The sequence below is a fragment of the Perognathus longimembris genome, chromosome 28 (genome assembly GCF_023159225.1).
Source record: "Perognathus longimembris pacificus isolate PPM17 chromosome 28, ASM2315922v1, whole genome shotgun sequence".
In the NCBI taxonomy this organism is placed as follows: Eukaryota; Metazoa; Chordata; class Mammalia; order Rodentia; family Heteromyidae; genus Perognathus; species Perognathus longimembris.
The window spans coordinates 1,669,420-1,683,095 of record NC_063188.1 but is presented as its reverse complement, the minus strand read 5'-3'; the positions used below and the strand labels follow the sequence as shown (position 1 = coordinate 1,683,095).

The 13,676-nt window shown below is 48.8% G+C and overlaps 1 protein-coding gene across 1 annotated transcript; it reads left to right on the top strand.

Moving 5' to 3' along the window:
• The first annotated feature begins 945 nt into the window (after positions 1-945).
• Positions 946-12,573, top strand: Zfp92 (ZFP92 zinc finger protein). Its single transcript, XM_048336663.1, has 5 exons — positions 946-1,033; positions 8,479-8,543; positions 8,863-8,989; positions 10,966-11,067; positions 11,420-12,573. The coding sequence occupies exons 2-5, from the start codon at positions 8,511-8,513 to the stop codon at positions 12,571-12,573; spliced, it is 1,416 nt and encodes a 471-aa protein (XP_048192620.1). The 5' UTR covers positions 946-1,033; positions 8,479-8,510.
• The last annotated feature ends 1,103 nt before the right edge of the window (positions 12,574-13,676 follow it).

Genomic DNA, 13,676 nt, shown 5'->3' with positions numbered 1-13,676 from the left:
TAACCTGAAAGGAAGACTTGGTAGCTAGTAGGTCTTCAAATTTTGCACTTTCTGCTTTCTTGTGTTCTATCTGCCTCCTCAACACCATCTCCCACTTTCTGATCCTTGTTTTTCCAGATCATGCAAGCTTGTTCCTAATGAGACAGAGACCATGCCCTGGATACCTGATGCTATAAATATCCCACAATGGCTCCTAGAGACCCCAGAAAGGTGGAGAGATGAACAGGTGGATATAATTCCCGCAGGGCTGGCCTAAGGAAGATACTTGACCAACTGTGATTCCCCCTCCCCGAGTCTTTCAAGGATTGTAGTATGGTGACTACCGCGGCCCCAACCCCTCTCTGCAGCCTAGATGGGAAGCGAAAGTGCCCCAAAGTCCATGGGGAGCGACACTAGAGGCTCCTGTGGGGCAGGTTTGGGCCGAGCCGCCCTCCCGCAGGGCCGCGCATGCTCTACGTTCCCCCCTCGGCCCCATTCCCACGCCGCCGCCGCCACCCCAGCCCCGCCCGCTCACAGCCCCATTCTGAAGCGCAGCGCCAGCAGACCAATGGAGATGGACAGCGGTGCCGGTGCGCTTCCTGAGCAGCACCCGGGGCGAAATCCACACCTTGCTGGCAGCTCTCATCTTCCTGGGTACGGCGCCCCGGAGGGCTTCTCGGAGGTGGCAACCTCGGCTTCAGCTCTGTGCAGGGGTGGGGAGCAGCAGACAGTTCGCTGCCTGAGGATCCCTGTATGCCATCCGGGCATGGATGGCTCAGAGCAGGTCCTAGGCCTGTCCCAGCAGGGGCACGAAAGGGCGGATGCAGGTGGATGGGGAGTGGAAGGAAGGAGGGGGAGCAGCAGCGGCGGCAGCAGCGGGGGGATCGTCACAGACGCCCTGGAAAGAGGGCGGAGAGAAGCCGGCTGGCTGCCTTCTACAGGTACCAGGATAGAGGGGGAAGCTCGCTGCAGCCAATGCTTCCCTTTTCTGTTCTGTGGTTTTCAGACATTAGCGCCGGGGCTGCACAAGACCATCACATCGCTCATCCACTGGGTAAGTTTGGATTTTTGCATGTCTAAGTGTAAGAACTCCTAGAAGGCTGGCATTGTGGAATCCCAGGATGTGTGCATGACACCAAAAATCATCCTCTCTTGGCTCTCACAGTTGGGTGCTGTGCCTCCCACGGTGACAAGTTCACTGGTTTCAGATATACTAACCTCATGTCGGGAAAGGTCAAAACCTTATTCTAGCCAAGGAACAGGTAGCCAGGACTGAATGAAGGTGGAGAAAGACTAGAGGGTGGGAACAGAGCTATGATTAGCAGGGAACTGTGCCCAGTGCTTCCCTACAGGACTGGTTGTGACTAGTTCTGCCCAACAAATCTCTGCCAACCAGCCCCCATGGGCCACGTTGTTGCACACATCAGGGAACAAATCGGGAAAAATATCTACTCTTTGGATCTACTTTTGGTGGCTTAGTACAAACAATAAACTGTAAATGGTTTAAATGAGTAATTGTAGGATATATTAAAAGTTAATAAGACTTGGAACAGATAGGAGGAGAGTCCAGTTGCAACTTTTAAGTAATGTAGTTTAAATAGGTCTCATTTCCAAGGCAACATTTCTGCAGACTTGAAGGTGGTAAGTGAGCCATGTGCCTATGTTTTGGGAAAGCATTCTAGGCAGAGGGAGCAGCTGGTGCAAAGGCCCTGGAACTGGTGTGGCTTGCCTCTGGAGGAGGGGAGGTACAGATTAAAGGCCAGAATGTCTGGAACAGAGCAAGGATTTCAGGGCAGGAAGGCCAGGAACGGTCGTGTGGGTTTTACTCTGACACGTGCATGTTCTCAAGGACTGTAATCAGGAAAGGGCAAGACCAGACCCATGTATCTCACAAGCAGTCTGGGATGTCTAGGCCACCCTGTGCCCCGATCAGGACAAGCCTAAACACAGAAGTTGCCTGGAAACTTCTTAGGGGGCTATGTGGAAGGTCTGCTTGAAGCTGAGGTGTGGGAATATCAGGGCTTCCGTTCCTTGGTGTAAATTCCCTGACTATTCTACCTGGCAAGGTGACCAGGTGACAAGGCCTCAAGGTAAGAAAAGCTGCTGGGGCTGAGAGGGTAGTTGGGATCTTGAGCTGGACCTGGGAGAATGCTCCACCCCAAGTAGTCCTGCGTGTTATTTGTGTCAGAAAAAGCCCAAATTCCTCATCCCTGAAGGCTCAGTATGATTCTCAAAGCTCTTCTTCATGTGTGGCTTCTTGGTTTGTCTTTTCCCTGGGAAATGCACCCCACCTAGTGGTGGTGTGCAAGATGGCACTAAGGTGCTTTGCCGGAACCTGGCTGACTCTTTTCTCTGTCAGGCTTTTTGGTTATGGGCAGCCAGCTCTGTCTTATCCTCCTCTTGCCCCAACCAGCACAAGTGAGGCTGTTCAGCACACCCAGTGTCCCCGCAATCAAGAATAGGGGAATCAACTGCTGGCCTGGAGGCTCAGGCCCCTTGAAGAAAGGAACTAGCTCAGGAAGCAGCTAGTAGATGCGTAGGCTGATAGAGCTTCTTGGCTTCTTACATGAGGCTTGGGTCTGATGGACACTTGCCTGTGTGCCCAGTGTTCCGCTGTGCAAAACGTGAGTTTGAGGCCATCTTTCAGGCTTTCCTTGCTCTGAAAGCCCACAAGCAGCCAATGGTCTTGCTGGTCTACCAGGCAGAAGTTGCTCTTCAGCTCAACCAATGTCCTTTTAGGGGCTTGCTTATGCCCACACGCCAGTGCCATTCCACCCACCAGGGTTCCAGGGGCAAGAGTGTATGAGGAAAAGACTTGTGATTGCCTTTGCAGAACTTGAAATTATAGCTTACTTTCTGAGAGTGGCTTCAAGGAGAGATATTGCTATGAGTAGCTATCTAATACAGCCAGCACCGCCCCCCCCCCCCCTGCAATGAATCTTCTGCTGTTGAACTTCTTCGTTGATCTCCACTGAAAACAGAATCTTGACCGTGGGGTGGTTCTCTTAGGTCATCACAACCAATAGCTTTTTGCACCTTATGTCATGGGTAAGGGGACTACAGATATTGCTCTCATCTTCCAAGTTTCTGAAAGTGAATAGTAGCCATACAATATAGTTATGGTGGGGGGAAAAACCAAGCTTATACTGTTTTTTTCAAAACCAATCATTTTGTCCTAAAACATTTAGAATTTTTGATAATTCCTTCTCATGTGTGTTTAGTGTTGCACCATGTACACTGTCTGATGGTACATAGAGGGATGTTTTCATAGCCTGTGAGCATAGATGATTGCAATAGCACCTCTTTTCCCTTATTTTTCATTGCATTGAGAACTCTACATCAGGGGCTGGGAATATGATCTGGTGGCAAGAGTGCTTGGCTCGTATACTTGAAGCCCTGGGTTCAATTCCCCAGCACCACATATACAGAAAACGGCCAGAAGTGGCGCTGTGGCTCAAGTGGCAGAGTGCTAGCCTTGAGCAAAAAGAAGCCAGGGACAGTGCTCAGGCCCTGAGTCCAAGCCCCAGGACTGGAAAAACAAAAACAAAAACAAAAAAAACTCGAGAGTTCTAAATCAAAATTCATCATTTGGAAAGGAACACGTCAGAGGCATTTAATAAATCCATAGTGTTGTGCAACCACCACCTCTATGTATGTAGTTCCAGAACACTTTCACCACTCCAGTAGAAAACACCAGACATGGGAGACATTTGCAGACCTTCCAGGCTTCCCTCAGGCCCAGCCCCAGTCTGCTTTCTGATTATGGATATGCCTATCCTACATAAGTCCTATGTGTCTATAAGACTTAGAGATCTTCCTGGATGGCAACTCTCCACACACTGACACAGGTATAGATTAAAAGCAGAGAGAACTCTGCCACTTGCAGCTCTGGATGGGGCCACACAGGGGCTCACTTGGGGACAGGATTACAGCAAGCTGGAATCTCAGGATAGAGGTGGTTCTTTGTGGATTTTCTTATTAATTGAAGGATTTCGTGGGCTCTGGCACTCAGGGCCTGTCTCTAGTTGTCTGGGATCAAGTGTCAAAGTGGGACCACAAGAAGGAGGCAGGGGGGTTCAGTCACAGTCTCAAATCTAGGTCAGGAGGGTTCTTGGTTCTTGTGAAATATTATGTTACATCATATGAATGGAATTATACAATATGTGGCCTTTTGTGTCTGTGTCTGGCTTTTTTTTTACTTAGCAAAGGGTCCTCAGGGCTTATCCACATTGTAGCATGTGTCAGAATTTCCTTCCTTGTTATGGCCAAATAATGTTCCAATGTTTATATTGACCACATTTTGTTTATCTCTTTGTCTTTTGACGGACATTTGGGTTATTTCTACCTTTTTCTAGTGTGACTAATGCTGCTGTGGATATTAATTTATATGTTTTTTGTGTGAACACACCTGCTTTTAATTCTTTTGAGTAGATACCCAGGGGTGGAATTGCTAAGTTCCATGGTAATTATACTTAACTCACTGAAGAAATCTGAGAATACCTCTTTTTCCCCCTTTTAATTGGGAACACTGTGTTTGTTGGCCAGCTTTCTATTACTATAAGCAAATGCCTAATGCTATACCCCAGGTGTCAATGATAAGGTGGGCAGTGCCAACTGCTCTAGACTCCTGAGCTTCCCATGGGAATGGACAGTGGCGTCCCAGGTACTTTAGCTTGCTTTTTGCCCAGGCCTGTTTCCAGGGACCAACAGCTCAGTCCTTTACCCTCCCCTAAGGCCATCCTCTAGTTCCCTGGCCAAGTATACCCTCGAAATGAGCTCTCTTGGCCCTCAGCCCTAAAAAAAATAATAAAATCAAAAGAAAACAACACTGCCTCCTTCCACCTACTGCCTAGCTTCAGTGGAGGGATGCTGAGGCCAGTAGGGATTTTACCACCCTGTTCCATGCCATGGATGAGGCTGTCAGGCTATCCCAACATCTCCTGCTTTCTGTGTACTGTTTTACTGTGACCAGAACCAGGCTATCCCAGTCAATGGTGACTACTTGCATGGAGTAAGGGGACAGGGAAGAGCTGTGCAGAAGAGATGGGCTTTAGTCTGCATCCCCGTCCTGTCTGTGTTCCAGAATTACCCATGTCTCTACCACCATGACCCCATTTGAGGGTATAACAATCCAAAAGATGGAAAAGAGCAGGCCCTAGCCTCAGCCAAAGCAAGTCCCTCCAGCCTACAGACCCAGGATCAGGTCCTTCCCTCTCTGCCTCCTCTTTGTTACCAATTCTGAACTATTTTGTTCCCACCACTCACAGATTTCTCTACACTAACTTTGGAAAAGATGCTGGTCACTTGGGGTAGAACTCTCAACATGTTACATGTACAGAACTTTTGTCTGAAGAGACAATTTAAATTATGTATATTCAATGAGAAGTATTTAATGTCAATCTACCAAATGGTATTTTATATAGGCACCTCCCTTCAATGTCCACCATTCAGACATACCACATTTATTTTGTCAGTTTTGTAGACTTACATGCTCTGACTTCTATGAAAGGTTTTAGGATATCTTTGATACTTTTTAAATGAAAATGTTTCCTATACACAATAAAATGGCTGAGATAATGGGCTTATGAAGGAAAAGGGTTTTTTGGCTCACGGATTTGGAGCTTTCAGCCCATACTTGACATGCCAAATCATGACAATATGGTAGAGCAAAACCATTCACTTCATCATGCAGAAACAAAGAAAAAAGAAGAGGAAGAACATAGGAATCCCAGTGTCCCCACTGAGCACACCCCCCCCCATGACCTAAAGACAGCCTTCTAGACCCCACCTCTTAAAGGTCCCATCATCTCCCAAAGCCACCTGCCCCTGGGACCAAGCCTCCAACACCTGTGTGGGCCAGTGTGAGAGGGGTGTGGTATCATTTACAATACAGACTTTAGTAACACTGTTCAGTGTGCACTTGGGCAGAAAGAACAGTCCAGTGATTCCTCCCAGGTATAGCAGCAGCCACCATCTTGCCTTATTTGTTTCATTCTTTATTGGTGTTTTGTTTCTGAAATATTTTAACTTAAGTTGCTTGCTAGTTCTTCCTCAAATCATTCAACACGCATTCCTAAAGTGAACATTTTCTTCTATGATCCAGTGCCATTATCCACCCAACACATGAACACTAAACAATCTCCTACTAGCTTCTAATGGACCATCTCCTAGTCACTGCTCTTCCATGATGACTCTTTAACTCATGCCATCACCTTACCTAGGTCCTTTGTTTTGCTTGAGTACTGGGTTCCTTAAATCTCTTTTCTCCTAGAAGGGTCTTCCTTTCCACCCTCCTTTTTACCCCTGACACTGACTTTTGAGGAAAGCACCCTGTGTTGCTTGCTTGTGGTATCTTTCTGCTGCCTCCATCCCTGGGGTCCTCTGAATACCGGACATCAAGTACAGGGACCATATTAGGATGTAGTCAAATCAGGTCCATTGCTGCTGTAAAATGATGTTGGATTTCTCTCTTACAAGCAGCAACTGGAGGATGACATTTTCATGTTTGATATCTCAGTCTCCTACATTTTTCCCCTAATACTTCTAGCATAGTTTCCATCTTTAGTGATCCTTTTGCTGATTCATATGAATGTCTTCAGAAACATGATTTTCATTTTTGGCTGACGTTGATTGACAGTTTATCGGAGATGGAAAGGGCTTTGTGGCAATTTAAATGTCAGTTGAATACTATGGCTGTCCTTGTGCTCCTGGGAACCTGTCCCCTCTTCCACTCCAGTAGCACAAGCTATAGTCACCCAAAAAAGCTGTCTTCACCTACTCCTCCGACTATCTACTGCCTAGTTTCTATGTTCCTCTGTCCAAGACCTTCATGTTGATCATTTCAAGTTAAATAGAAATAACTTTAAAATTTGTATTATTATAAAGGTGATGTACAAAGGAATTACAAATACTTAAATCTGGCAAAGACAAAGAACATTTTTGAGCCAAGTACTGGTGGCTCACACGAGGATCATGGTTCAAAGACAGCCTGAACAGGGAAGACCGTGAGACCTCATGTCCAATTAAGCACCAGAAAAGTAGATGTGGGGCTGTAACTCAAAGGGGTAGAGTGATAGCCTTGAGGAGTTCAAGCCCCACAACTGACAATAAAAAAAGAAAAAAGAAATAACATTTCTGGGGTGAATGTCCTTTTATATTATCTTCTGGCATTAGAATTGATGGGAGAAATCTGAAGCTAATGTGATTTGTGTTCACTTTGTCAGCTCCACACTTTTCCTGCCTGACTCTCTGCTGTCCTCACTTGGATTCATTATCTGTGCTCACTCCCTCAGTTCTCAGCAACAGGAACAAAGTGTGGGCCTGCTGAGGGCTAGGAGATGTATCCTTAGCCCACTACTGTCTTTGCCCACTTGCCGCCTTTAGCTTTCAGCCTGAAATTACTCCTTCAGAGACCCTCTTCCTGCTCCTGAGCCCCTCTTCACTTACCTTTCACTTACCTGTTCCTCTCTGCTTACTACTACCAAGTCTCAGTTTTTAGATGAAGAGTCTACTATGCTTGTGGAGTTTTCTATAGGACCTCAGAGCCAAGGGGGAAAGGTATCAGAAATGGATCTTCTGATGATGTTGGGATGAGAGATGTTTGGAAGAATGGAAAGAGAGTGAAGAAAATGAGGAAATAAGGGGAAAAGAATAACTGGTCAGGCTGGCCCCCAGCATAAGAAGTGGGCATGGAACTCCTGGCTCATGACTCACTGAATGGGAAAGAGGAGGAACTAGAATCCCAGTTTGAGAAGGTGTTGGGGACCATACTGTGCCCCCTGAAAGGCATACTGATGTCCTGTTCCAAGCCACATGTGAAGGTTCCCTAATTTGGAAATAGTGTCTTTGAAGATCTGATCAAGTCATGATGTGATGATACTGAAATAGGGCAGGCCCTAGTCCCAGTAGTGGTGTTCGTACAAGATAAAGGATTATTGGAACCAGACACAGAAAAGAAAAATAGGCATGGGAAGATGCAGAGGATGCAGTGATGCAGCTGCAAGCCCAGATTGCTAGTATCCACCAGAAGTTGGGAAAAATGAGGCAGGAGTCTTCAGAGAGAGGGAGGCTGCCCTTGCCAGCACGTAGATCTCAGACTTCTGGCCTCCAGAAGTGGAAGCTAACGCATACTTCAGTTTACACACACATGTGCACGCACCACACACACACTGTGCATGTTACAGCATCCCCATGAAACAATACAAAAGGTTTGTCAGAGGCCTCAGTGAGGCTCCACGAGTGAGGAAGTCCATTGCGTCCCGCTGTAGGCAATGGCCCTGTGTAGTGGGGTGTCTGGGCATTGAGCCCTTGGCCGCTCAAGAAAAGACCACTCCCTCTTTCCTTGTTTGCTGTCACTCTCACATACACCACAGCCCAGCCTTGCTTCGTGCCATCTGATAAGAAAAGCAAAATTGTGAAACAAGTTGCAGTTGGCTTCTTTGTATCAGTAACTGCTCCAGGATGGCCTGGTCTCACCTGGGCTCTTTACATTTCCCTTAGCCTCTTGACAGTGACGGGGCAGGATCCCGGCAATGGCAGCCATTTTCCTGAGGGAAAGATCCAAGGTGAGTGGGTGTTCTTCTCTCAAGGCCTCAATATCTCCCCTTATCAGGCTGTCCTCGCCACCCCCACCCCCCGCCATGGACCTGGGACCCTCCAAGCCAGGGGGGAGCTCAGAGTCAATATACCCCTTTCTTGGCTTCACATGCTGGCTATACAACTTCTGTCAGCTACTCTTTCGTCAAAGAATGCTGATTGTGAATGAGCCTATCCACAATTACTCAACTATCTCAAAACTGGGGTACCCCCATGTTATGTTGATGCTAGCTCACCCTGGAACCTAGAAAGTTAAATTTCCCACAGGCATGAAATTGTTTATTATAGGTACCAGTATCTTTTGAGGATGTGTCTGTATACTTCACGCAAAAAGAATGGAAGCTTCTGGACCTTAAACAAAGGATCTTGTACAAGCAGGTGATGCTGGAGAACTATACCCACTTTGTATCACTGGGTAAGTGACTTTGCCCCCACACACACATAGTCGTTCCCACCTACTCCACATACATTCTGTTTATTTCTGAGTTTTCTTTGTTATTGGTTACTATGAGTGCAAGAGTAAATTCATTTGTCCATCAGACCACTAATCTGCTGTAGGACTTTATTGGTAAATGGTTTGGACCTGAAAATACATTCAGTAAATATATGAGCCAGTGAATTTCAGTAATCTACCATCAAACTAATTTTGCATACAAAACCATGAGTGAACTAAACATGCATAGATGCCAATTATACTGGAATCCTATGTATTTTTTAGGATAAATCCATTATTATCACAGTTGCACTGTACATTCATCCTACTTCAGAGAATTTAGCACCATCTTTTTTTTTTTGCTAGTCCTGGGGCTTGGACTCAGGGCCTGAGCACTGTCCCTGGCTTCTCTTTGCTCAAGGCTAGCACTCTGCCACCTGAGGCACAGCACCCCTTGTGGCCGTTTTCTGTATATGTGGTGCTGGGGAATTGAACCCAGGGCTTCATGTATATGAGGCAGGCACTCTTGCCACTAGGCCATATCCCCAGGCCCCTAGCAGCATCTTTTCCTTGCATCATCCTCATAAGTGCCATGTAGGATGAAGTGCTGAATTTGATTTTCAAGTCTAGAGAAATCCAGAAAGGATCTGTCAGAGCTTCAAGTGGTCTGTTTTCCCTTTCCTTTACCAACATGCCTCTAACCTCTTATCCCCATGACACTTCCAAAAAATTATGTATTAGAGGATGAACCCAGCATTCACAAGCTGGCTGGGTGGGTGAGAGGAGAAGCAACCTGAGTGACGGAAGCAATGTATCCACCTTCTGCCTCTGAGAAGGGAGCCTGGGAATTGTTCTTTGCACACATGGTAACCCAGTATGTCATCTGCTGTTGCAGAGCTCAGTCCTTCCTCTTTCCAGACATCTTCTTTCCTGCTAAGAATGGGTAATGCATAGAGGTTGCTCCCCCAGTGTACCTAAATGCCTTAGAGCTGGAGGCAGGTATTGGAGACCCAGCCTCCTTTCCACTCTACAGACTTCACCTCTAATTTTTACCCCCTATGGGAGACTAGCTACTTTGCCTGGATTTTCTCTAATCTTTTCCAAACAAGTAGATGTGTGTTTCCAGGAAGACTTCTTTGTTTTCTTCTGTGAACTTCATGGTGAACCCCTGTTTCCATTTTCCATTTTATTTGTTGTTGTGGTGGTGGTGGTGGTTGTGAGACAGTGAGTTGAAGTTGGTACCTGTTGAATTACTCATTTGCTGGTGTCCTATTGAGCCCTGCCTCCCAGCCCCTAACAAGATAGGTTATTTCTTTTCTTTTTAAAGCTTTATTCCTTGTGCCCATCCTTGGCTTGAAGTCAGGATCTGGGTGCTGTATCTGAGCTTTGGTGCTCAAAGTTAAGGGCCTACTTCTTGAGCCACAGTTCCACTTTCAGGTTTCATTTTCTTTCTCTTTTTGGTCAGCCATGAGGCTTGCACTCAGGGCCTGTGCACTGTCCGTGAGCTATTTTGCTCAAGGTTAGGGCTGTACCACTTGAGGCACATGTCTACTTCCAGGTTTCCATTTTCTTTTTGTTTCTTTCATTTTTTGTCACCCATAGGGCTTGATGTCAGAGCATGGGTACTGTCCTTGAACTCTTTTGCTGAAGCATAAGTGTGCCAACACTGTGAGCCACAGCACCACTTTTGGTTTTGTTGTGGTTAATTGGAGATAAGATTTTCATGCCTGGGATGGCTTTGGATCTGGTCCTCAGATTCTGCCCTCCTGAATAGCTAGGATTACAGGTGTGAGATACCTCCCTGGCTCAGTGTTTCCATTTTCAAAGTACATCACTGTGGCAACCTTTTTCTGGACCTACCCAGTGATGCTGTGTTACGTGAAGAAATGTGGGCTGCCTTCAGGCATGACTCTGTCCACAGATAGAGTGATGCTCATCTGCTTCATTTTTATGAACAGGACTTGACTTTCCCAAGCCTCAGCTGGTGGCCTATCTGGAACAAGGGGAAGGGCCCTGGGTATTAGACCTCTGCAGCGAAGGAGTAGCAGAATTACAGGCAGGTGAGTGAGCACCTCTCAGTTTATTTGCCTGAATCAAGGGGAAAGAAAGAGCACAGTTCAAACAAGATACAGGGTGGACCATTTAGGATGGGATATTTTTCTTTGGTGCCACCCATCCCTTGGCCGTGGTGTCTGCCAGGAGAATGTAGAGCCTGTGGCCTGCTGTGTAATGCCAACACTTCCCTCTGTCCTCTGCTCTTGTATGTGGTGGAGGAAAGCTTTTCTGTTCTGGGGTCCTCCTGCTGGGCCCCCCACATTCCCTTGTGCATGCTTGATGTGGAAGTGGAGAGCAAATCATATAATAGTTGAGCCCCAGGGAGTGATGGCAGTGCTTGGTGCTCTGTCCTCGCAGGCGATGGGATTCAGAGGAAGACGCGGATTTCAGAGCGCAAACCTTGTGCAGGAGGAGTGCCGGGGGGTCAGGTGGCGAGGTCGGCAGGCGCATCAGAAGCATTGTCCCAGAGTCGTCCCCCGACCTTCTTGCAGAACCGTGCCGTGCAGTGTCCCCAGGGCGTGGGGAAGCGCTTCCCGTGTCAGCAGTGCGGGAAGTCGTTCAGCCGCAGCTCCAACTTGATCAAACACTGCATCATCCACAGCGGGGAGAAGCCATACTCGTGCGACGAGTGCGGGAAGCTGTTCCGGAGGAGTTCGGCGCTGCTGGAGCACCAGCGCCTGCACCGTGGGGAGAAGCCCTTCACGTGCAGCGAGTGCGCCAAGAGCTTCACACGCAGCTCCAACCTCATCAAGCACCAGATCATCCACAGCGGCGAGAGGCCGTTCCCGTGCGGCCAGTGCGGGAAGCTGTTCCGGCGCAGGTCGGCGCTGCTGGAGCATGCGCGCACGCACAGCGGGGAGCGGCCGTACGCGTGCGGCGAGTGCGGCAAGGCGTTCAGCCGCAGCTCCAACCTCATCGAGCACCGGCGCACCCACAGCGGCCAAAAGCCCTACAGCTGCCCCGCGTGCAGCAAGGCCTTCAAGGGCATCTCGCAGCTCATCCACCACCAGCGCAGCCACAGCGGCGACAAGCCCTTCTCGTGCCACGAGTGCGGCAAGGCCTTCCGCGGCCGCTCGGGCCTCAGCCAGCACCAGCGCGCGCACAGCGGCGATCGGCCGTACGAGTGCAGCGAGTGCGGCAAGGCGTTCGGCCGTCGAGCCAACCTCTTCAAGCACCAAGCGGCCGCGCAGCGCCGGGGCGGCGGGAACGGGGTCCGGCGTGGGTGTGTGCTGCTGCAGCCTCGGCGGGGCGCCTGCGCGCCAGGGCTGCAGGAAGGCGACGAAGGCCTGGCCGGCCGCAGCAGCCACAAGCCCCACGCGTGCGAGCAGCGCAGCCAGGCCTCCGAGAGCAAATGGAAGAAGCTGCGGCGTCCCCTGCGCACCCCCAGCGGCCACAAGGCCCAGGCAGGCGGCCAGCACGCAGGGGCTCACGAGAAGTCGCCCCTCAGCCACCATCTGAAAGCTCAACCCGTCGAGAGAAGTGAAGACAGCCACAGTGCCAGCGTCGTGTAGCACGAGAAGGTCCATGGCAGAGCCTCACCCTGACACTGGTAAACATGGCGGTGACTGACAATGGAAGGTCCTACCCTTCCTCAGTGCGATCTGCCCCAAGTCCTCCCCTGCTCGGTTGCAAACGCACCTCTCTACTCCGAGATGATGCAGTCCATGGCCAGGCACTGTCCCTGGAAGGCCCACCCCTCCAGGGCCTGGGTTAGGACGGGGGAAATGTACACACATGTGCGCGTGGGCTGTGCAGGCGCCAAGGAGCAGACTTGGACATTATAGGAAATGAATTGCTCTCTCCCATGCACATGAACAGCACTCTGCAGCTCTTCTGCAATAGGAAAGAGTAGGGTAGAGCCAGCTGCACGCACCAGTACAGGTGCTACTGGGAGGGTTTGTGTCCTCTCTCTCCCTTTTCCTTAAAAATTGTTAATGTTCCACAATAGGAAATACTAAAAGCACTTCAATCGCTGAAGAGCTTATAAATGAAGGGAGCTCGGAAGTTAGCCTGCTGGTCCATGGCAAAGCACAGTGCACCCTGTTGGCCTGAAACACAGAGGAAAAGCTCTGTGGGCATGGGGTTAGAGTAAACTGAGCACCCCCTACTGCTTGTTGGAGAACCTATGTTCCACCCCATCATCTCTGAGCACAGGCTTCTAGGAAATCACCAGCCTAGGCCCTGCAGACAATAAGACTCAGGGACCCTGAATGTGTGCGCTCTGCAGGAGAAGCCCTTTCCTTCTGGTCCCTCAGAGCAGCGTGCTCTGGATAAGACAGCAACATTTGCAGCTCTGCTATCCTGCTGGCTTCCGTCACCTCCTCTCTGACCATGTAAGACAAGGCCAGAGTGGCTTCTCTCACCCCTCCTCTTACCCCTCCTCTCAAACTTACCTGCTCCTTCCGTTCATGAATCCCTATCTTGTGGTAGTGATTATTAGGAGGAACAAAAATGAGAATATTTAGAAATTTGCACTTAGGCAGGCCCTGAATTGCAGCTGGGCAACATAGAGCTGCTGTCTTTCACTCAATATTTCTTGGAATATTCAAAGTGTGTTGCTTTAATATTTTTATATTTAGGGCTACTGCAAGTCAGTAATGGAAAATGTTGCCAT

What these genes read in the sequence shown, in the direction of transcription:
- Zfp92 (XM_048336663.1), top strand. Translation starts at nt 8,511, where the DNA reads ATGGCAGCCATTTTCCTGAGGGAAAGATCCAAG. An exon ending in TACCCACTTTGTATCACTGG is followed by an intron (nt 8,990 to 10,965) that starts GTAAGTGACTTT and finishes TTTTATGAACAG; the next exon opens with GACTTGACTTTCCCAAGCCT. An exon ending in AGTAGCAGAATTACAGGCAG is followed by an intron (nt 11,068 to 11,419) that starts GTGAGTGAGCAC and finishes CTGTCCTCGCAG; the next exon opens with GCGATGGGATTCAGAGGAAG.